The 8,376-nt window shown below is 42.9% G+C and overlaps 1 protein-coding gene across 1 annotated transcript; it reads right to left on the bottom strand.

Moving 5' to 3' along the window:
- Positions 1-2,453: 2,453 nt before the first annotated feature.
- On the bottom strand, positions 2,454-8,374 carry LOC109875846 (peroxisomal membrane protein 11B). Its single transcript, XM_020468268.2, has 4 exons — positions 7,825-8,374; positions 7,154-7,269; positions 6,807-7,008; positions 2,454-5,377 (listed from the first exon to the last, which is right to left on the bottom strand). The coding sequence occupies exons 1-4, from the start codon at positions 7,878-7,880 to the stop codon at positions 4,960-4,962; spliced, it is 792 nt and encodes a 263-aa protein (XP_020323857.1). The 5' UTR covers positions 7,881-8,374; the 3' UTR covers positions 2,454-4,959.
- Positions 8,375-8,376: the final 2 nt, after the last annotated feature.

The raw sequence follows: 8,376 nt of genomic DNA, 5'->3' as shown, positions 1-8,376 counted from the left end.
GCTGCAGGCCTCTGAGTGCAGCAATGTCAACCCACTAAAGCATAGTTGTCACTCATTCCATGGAGGGCCTAGTGTCTGTAGGTTTCTTGCTTTTCCTTTCAATTAAGACCTAGACAATCAGGTGAGGGAAGTTCTTTACTAATTAGTGACCTTCGTCAGTCAAGTACAAGGGAGGAGCGAAAACCCGCAGGCCCTCATGGAATGAGTTTGACAGGTGCTCTAGATCCGGGTTTCCCAATCTCGATTTAAATCCCTAGAACCACACAGCTGACCGAAATGATCAAAGCTTGATGAGGTTAACGGTTGACTGTTATTTCGCTGTGGTGCTGAGGGGCCAGTCACAACATGTTCCATTCAAGGTTACAGGGATAACATTTTCAGACTGCTGTTTCAGATCAAGGCCTCTCATTTAAGCCCTACTCGCACCAGATTTGTATTACTATAGAACGTCGGTTATGTAATTATAACCCAAGCGATGTCCGTTTTTTCCAGTGGACGATTTGGACGGGATTAGTTTTACCAAACTGCCTCTAATTATTTTTTTCCTAATTCACAATGGACCGTTATGATGGAGGCCTGGAGCCTCTTCTAGAAGTGTAGATATTATATATAGGCCTAATGGCCTTCAGTTTGGAGAAAGTCAAAATCATGCATATCAGTAAGAACCAGGAACTGTAACCGACATGTACCTGACGTATTTGGCAATTTATCAATTAATTGGCACAATATCTTCCACTTCGTCTTTCAAAAGAGAAGTATGGCATTGGGAAAGTTGATGTATGACAAAACAGATCATTAATCAGTAGGCTACATGCATATCACTTTGTTTTAAGTATCAATTTTTCCCCCATGTTCTTACCCAAACTGTGTGTAGCGCCTGTTAAACGCTGTAATATCCCTCAAAACACAGGGATGACGATTCGCACGGGATAAGTATTATCAGAGGACCTTGGAGTTTGCCGAAAAACAGTAGGTCTTTAGGACTGGGCTAATGACATTCCTGCCAGGTAAAAATTTATGACATGGCAGATTCGGACAGCAGTAATATTACAGATGTGTTCATTTGTGTTCATGCACATAATTACATTACCTGACCCCCCCCCGTAGTAAAACGTATCCTGTCCAAATAGGGCTAAAGAATGGCCTACCCTACACACACCTCCTCCACACTTAGTCTGCCATTAGGGGCAGGCCAATAATATTAAAATGGCATCCTTTCCTCATCTATTTTCCTTTATCTGCACTGATGTGAACATTAACAAGACAGGTGATATTTCAATCGTTCGTTAATATCCACCATGTTGTTTTCGTTCCATTTTACTGAAGATCAGTAAGATGAAGGATGGTCTCGCTACTGGTGTCCCCCAGGGCTCAATACAAAGTCCTCACTGATTATATACTGAACAAAAATATCAACGCAACATGCACCAATTTCAAAGATTTTACAAAGTTACCGTTAATATCAATCAATTGAAATAAAATAATTAGGCCCTAATCTATGGATTTCACATGATTGGGAATACAGATATGCATCTGTTGGTCACAGATACCTTTAAAAAAAAGTAGGGGTGTGGATAAGAAAACCAGTCAGTATCTGGTGTGACCAACATTTGTCTCATGCAGCTAGACACATCTACTTCGCATAAAGTTGATCAGGCTGTTGATTGTGGCCTGTGGAATGTTGTCCCACTCCTCATCAAAGGCTGTGTGAAGTTTCCAGATATTTGTGGGAACCGGAACACAGCGTTTTACACGTCAATCCAGAGCATCCCAAACATGCTCAATGGGTGACCTGTCTGGTGTGTATGCAGGTAGAACTGGGACATTTTCAGCTTCCAGGAATTTTGTACAGATCTTTGCAACATGGGGCCATACATGTGGACTGCGGTTATCAGGCCGGTTGGACGTACTACCAAATTCTCTAAAACGACATTGGAGGCGGCTTATGGTAGATAAATCAACATTTAATTATCTGGCAACAGCTCTGGTGGACATTGCTGCAGTCAGCACGTGAATTGCATACTCCCTCAAAACTTGAGACATCTGTGGCATTGTGTTTTGTGATAAAACTGCACATTTTAGAGTGGCCTTTTATTGTCCCAGCACAAGGTGCACCTGTGTAATCATGCTATTTAATCCGCTTCTTGATATGCCACACCTGTCAGGTGGATGGATTATTTTAGCAAAGGAGAAATGCTCACTAACAGGGATGACAACACATTTGTCCACAATTTGAGAGAAATAAGCTTTTTGTACATTTCTGGGATCTTTTATTTCAACCCATGAAACATGGGACCAACACTTTACATGTTGCGTTTATATTTTTGTTCAGTGCAAATAGCTCTGGGTAACGGAGTCTATTAAATTACTAAAGTCTGAAATGTAAAAATGCTTGAGTTATAGCAGTCTGGATTAACCGTCAACACTTACAATACAGTTTCAGCCAACAGATCTTCAATCAAAGGCATTTATTTTGTGAAAACCTTTTCTGCACACAGCCGCCAAGCATCAGCACTGGTGGTACATTAGCATCAAGACAAGATTTCAAAGATGTTAAACATGGCTATAAAAATGTTCTCACTCACTGAGGAAAATGGTTGTAACAATCCGCTCCGATTCATATCAAAACAGTTAAAATATGATTTACTGGATTATTTACAAAGCCATAGATTATTAGTCTTATATTTGATTATGAATCATCAACAGTTACACCTCTACAGTGTGACACGATTCAAAAGTAGTGGAGATTATACCAGAAATCATGTCCACAATTAGCCTGTCAAGGACAGCGACTAAAAAATTGTTTTGCTAGCTAGCCAGAGACCAAATTTTTAAATGAGCCGTATGAAAGATTTTGGGCTCCTGAGTGGCGCAGCGGTCTAAGGCACTGCATTTGGGGCGGCAGGTAGCCTAGTGGTTAGAGCATTGGGCCAGTAACCGAAAGGTTGCTAGATCAAATCCCCAAGCTGTCGTTCTGCCCCTGAACAAGGCAGTTAATCCACTGTTCCCTGGTAGGCCATCATTGTAAATAAGAATTTGTTCTTAACTGACTTGCCTAGTTAAATAAAGTTTAAATGAAAAATCTCAGCACAAGAGGTTTGAATCCAGGCTGTATCACATCCGGCCGTGATTGGGAGTCCCATAGGGCGGCACACAATTGGCCCAGCGTCGTCCTGGTTTGGTCGGTGTAGGCCATCACTGTAAATAAGAATTTGTTCTTAACTGGCTTGCCTAGTTAAACAAAGGTTACAAAAATGTTTTCATAATATAGCATGGCTTTATCCCACTGCTGTGTCATTGCAGCTGAATACACTTATATATCTAATATAGCTTAATTCGCATCCGGTTCAGTGGCTTTAATACACAATATTGATGTAATTGAGTTATACAAATTGACTTAAGTAGCTTAACAAAAGTACTTACAAGTAGAGTAAATCATTTGCTTTTGGGTGAATTTAACAAATGATTAAGTTAAATGGACTGAATCAGTAGATGCCCGAGTTGGCTGAATCATTTGCTTAATTGTCATAATCACTGGCTCTGTAAACTCAATTTATTTTACACATGCATAAATGTTAGTAAAATACTCTAATGTGGACATATTACCCATATCAGCACAAGAACACAGCCGACTGGTTTGCTTCCCTATACAAGCCAATAAATGTCCCCTTTTACCCGCTTATAAAAAGGACCCTTCACCTCAGTCATTATTATTAAACATTCACACACGGTCGGAGAAAATAATTTATTGCACCTCTTCATAGAAATAAAGCTTCATGTTATGGCTTTAATTAACTGAGGAAGATGTTCCACACATCTAGCTGTACGGCGTTCCTCACGGATAACATTGGACAATAGGCCCATCTCCCAAACCAATGCTGTAGGTACAGATAATCCTATCCAATGGTATCATTTTGAATACGCAGGACAGAAACAGTATGTATAGGGATGAGGAAGCATTTTCCTAATAGAGACCAGGATCCCATTTCATATGCTAATTAAGGTTATAAACTAAGTGCAAGTTATGAAAGAGGACAGCTAGTAGTATTTGTGGATGTGGTCTCTCCCCTTTGACAGAGAAGTTTGGACTTGAGACTTGCAAGACAGCTGCTCCTCACAATCATCTGAGAAGATATTATGGATCATCAACATACTTGGGTTTGTCATGTGCTCCCCACAGCTTGTGAGTTCAGTAAAATGGAATCCATGAGTTCATGATTCTGGGGAAGTAGATAAAGGGCCATCATTGTCAAAATCCCAAAGTATCCACCCACTGAATGACATTCTGGCTTTCTTTGTGCTGTGTAGCACAAGATGTATAACTTTCAAAATACGGTATGATGAATTTTGCATCATGATAAATGCATCATACAGGCTGTATTTAGAAAGTTATACATCTTGAAAACATTTGGGGCTACATCAACAATGGACGAATGAAACAAATACCGAAATAATGTCGTTTTTCTTTAAAGCCTGGGTAAATCACAACTGACAAACTTCATGAATTTGACTTTGTGTTTATGCATCTACCTCTGTGTGTTTGTGCCATTCGGAGTCAACAATGTTCAATGTGCCGGTTCAATACACTTGCATGGGGAAGGTCCTTCTCAACTACCAAACCAAACAGCTTTTGGGGAATTTAGTGTTTGAACATTTTAGAGCATGAACAGGATACAAAAGGCGTAGTTCCAATACAACGCTCAATTGCAAATTCTCTCTTTGATTCGAAATACTACTGTTTCAGTCCACCAACCTATATCTGAGCATGATCTGCTCAAAACTCTAAACTTTCCAAGCAAACAGTGTACAGGACCCATCATGCTGCATCCTTAGACACAACAGCACTTCTAGACTTCTACCAGCGGACCTAAAACGTTCTGCTAAAATGCCTCCTTCCAGGCTTGAGCTTGAGGAATGTTCGACTTGAGCTAGAACGTTCAACCAAAAATTCGGGCTTCTTCACGGTTTGAGCTTGAGCCAGGGGTGGACGATGGTGAGGATGGAGAGAACAGAGGAGGCCAGGCCGCAGGCCCCCACGAAGCCCTGGCCGGTAGGGTAGATGCCCAGACGGTCCAGTGGGATAAACACATCGCATGCATTCTTCAGCAGGTCCAGCAGCAGCGGTGGGTTGCTGCGCAGCACCATCCCCAGCAGGTGGAACTGTCTGCTGAAGCGTTCGGACAGAAGGGGTAATATGGCCACAGGGAAGGAGGAGGAAGAGGGGTGGGGGTGTGAGAGGTCTCCGTTCTCAGGGGATGGAGAGGAGGTCCAGGTAGCATTTGACCCCCCGTGGGAGGTGCGGGCCTCACGCTCCATAAGCAGGCGGATCTCGTAGGCATCCCGGGTTAGGTTGAGCATGAGAGCAAAGAGGTAGTACCTGTAGAGTGAGAAATGTGTAAGAGCGTGAGAGAGAGAGAGATTAATGGAAAACATGAGAGACAGTAAAGATAGTGCAAGGCCAGAAGAGAGGATGTAGAAGACATTAAATAAAAGAAAAAGTGTGAGGGAAAAGAAGAGGGTGAGGTAGAATTAGAGAACGAAAGTGATAGAAAATACACTATATAAACAAAAATAAGTCGACACCCCTTCAATTTAGTGGATTCGGTTATTTCAGCCACACCGGTTGCTGACCGGTGTATAAAATCGAGCACACAGCCATTCAATCTCCATAGACAAGCATAAGCAGAAGAATGGCCTTACTGAAGAGCTGTCATAGGATACCACCTATCCAACAAGTCAGTTCGTCAAATTTCTGTCCTGCTAGAGCTGACCCGGTCAACTGTAAGTGCTATTATTGTGAAGTGGACAACGTCTAGGAGCAACAACGGCTCAGCCGCGAAGTGGTAGGCCTCGCAAGCTAAAAATCGTCTGTCCTCGGTTGCAATGCTCACTACCGAGTTCCAAAATGCCTCTGGAAGCAAAGTCAGCACAACAACTGTTAGTCGGGAGCTTCGTGAAATTGGTGTCAATGGCAAAGCAGCCACACAAACCTAAGATCACCATGCGCAATGCCAAGTGTCGGTTGGAGTGGTGTAAAGCTCGCTGCCATTGGACTCTGGAGCAGTGGAAACACGTTCTCTGGAGTGATTAATCACGCTTCCCCATCTGGCAGTCGGACGGACGAATTTGGTGGATGCCAGGAGAACGCTACCTACCCCAATGCATAGTGCCAACTGTAAAGTTTGGTGGAGGAATAATGGTCTGGGGCTGTTTTTCATGGTTTGGGCTAGCCCCCCCTAGTTTCAGTGAAGAATAATCTTAACGATACAGCATACAATGACATTCTAGACGATTTAGTTTGAGAAAGACTCTTTCCTATTTCAGCATGACAATACCCCTGTGCAAAAAGCAAGGTCCATACAGAAATTGTTTGGTAGAACTTGACTGGCCTGCACAGAGCCCTGAGCTCAATTCCATCTAACACCTTTGGCCCGCAGACTGCGAGCCAGGCCTAATTGCCCAACATCAGTGCCCGACCTCACTAATGCTCTTGTGGCTGAATGGAAGCAAGTCCCCGCAGCAATGTTCCAACATCTAGTGGAAAACCTTCCCAGAAGAGTGGAGGGTGTTATAGCAGCAAAGGTGGGACCAACTCCATATCAATGCAAATGACTTTGGAATGAGATTTTAGACGAACAGCTGTCCGCGTACTTTTGGTCATGTAGTGTAGCTCTAGGGAGAGAATGTAGGCAACAACTGCCAATAATAGTAAAGTTCACTACAGAACTTATGATGCCCTTGGACAACTCAAATACACTGACTCCCAATACAGTTTAGGACTTAAGGTTCCCAGTTATAACAGTCACCTGAAGGATCTCTGGCTCCACTTGTCCTGGTCCAGTTTGGGCAGGAGGCCCACCTTGCCAGCCCACAGCACGTTGTCACAGGCGAAGTACATGGCCTTGTTGAGGTGGGCCACGGTCAGGCAGAGACGTAGCACACTGTCTGAGAGGTGCACCGCACGCTTCGCTGCCTCCACAGCCTCTGCAGAGTTCCCCAGACGCATCACTGGAGAGAGAGAGAGAGAGAGAGAGAGAGAGAGAGGTGAGACCCAGGAAACTGAATTGAGGCAGTGAAATACCAATGGAGAGTAAGCCTGAGCGATAATCCTGAGACACAGAGGTGCGGCAATGATTTACAAACATTGACTTACACTTCCTTGTTAGGCTCATATGCGTTTCCAGTTGTTTCACCATCTTCAGGAGCTGAACGCCTGACCCACCCTTCTGGAGAGTGTAGCCTAGCAACGTGCAGGCATACTGTGCAGCCCTGTGTTAACACAGAAAATGAATGTGTGTCAATCTGATTATCTATTTTACTATAGTTTAGTCATTGTTTACATCTTGTGATGAATAACTTGGACACAATGTGTGTTTTCATGTCAATGGCAACTGGTACTTTCATGTAGCTAGCCATCAGTATAATACCAAATGTAATTGGGACTATGCCCACTTGATAAGGAAAGGCTGGACATTAGCATTGTGCATGAGACCCCCTCAATTCGAATCCAAAAATCAGCTGTGGCGCAGTAATTTACCCAATAAAACGGGAGCCCAAAAACGACTTTTTATAAATGTATTTTTTGTTATTTGTATTTTTTCGTCCTCTTATACATTCGTATTTTGTATGCTCATGGATATCAGTTTACATTGACTGCGAATGTATGTGCTAGCTAGCTGATATTAGCAGACTAAACTCCCTAGCTACTGTATTCGCGTAATGAATTTAACTTGAAACCTACCAGCTAATTCTGACTTGTTGACATGACATACTACTGTCTGAGAAATCTCAACTCTCATATGACATTGTTCCTAGCTACTGTACCTGAAAACGCGCTCCTTGGCTTGGCTTTGCGAGCTGAATCGAACCCAAGAGTCCATTCTCACGACAGGTAGACTACCACTTCCGCTCACTTGCAACCGTGGATTAGGCCTGTGCTTTGTTAGCTAGCAACGTTCTATACCGTCTTCTGGCAAGAGCAGCCCAATGCTATACACACAGTTCAATATGTCCACAATGTGCCCCACACGTCTGCCAACACTTTGTAAAATGTAGATTTATTTGTTTACTAAAGAGTTAGCTTCACATCATCTTTACCCATGGACGGAAACTGTGCAGGGACACAATAGCGAAAGACCTTTCCCAGGGTAATCATTAGCTCCGTAATTTAACTGATAGGAAGTTCGCGCACAGCACATTGATTGTATTGTTCATGGCATTAGTCGATTCGTGATTTTTTTTTGTGCAGCACGCTATTGTATAAGCAATAGCATAAATGAAAACGAACGATTGTTGTTATTCGACCACAACAGTCAAGCCAAGGTAACTCATTACCGTGGATTATATTTGCTGCGAAACCTCATACCGCCACATGGG

The sequence above is a fragment of the Oncorhynchus kisutch genome, linkage group LG14 (genome assembly GCF_002021735.2).
Source record: "Oncorhynchus kisutch isolate 150728-3 linkage group LG14, Okis_V2, whole genome shotgun sequence".
NCBI classification, from domain to species: domain Eukaryota; kingdom Metazoa; phylum Chordata; class Actinopteri; order Salmoniformes; family Salmonidae; genus Oncorhynchus; species Oncorhynchus kisutch.
Note: the sequence above shows the minus strand (reverse complement) of the source record. Positions and strands in the feature narration are given on the sequence as shown.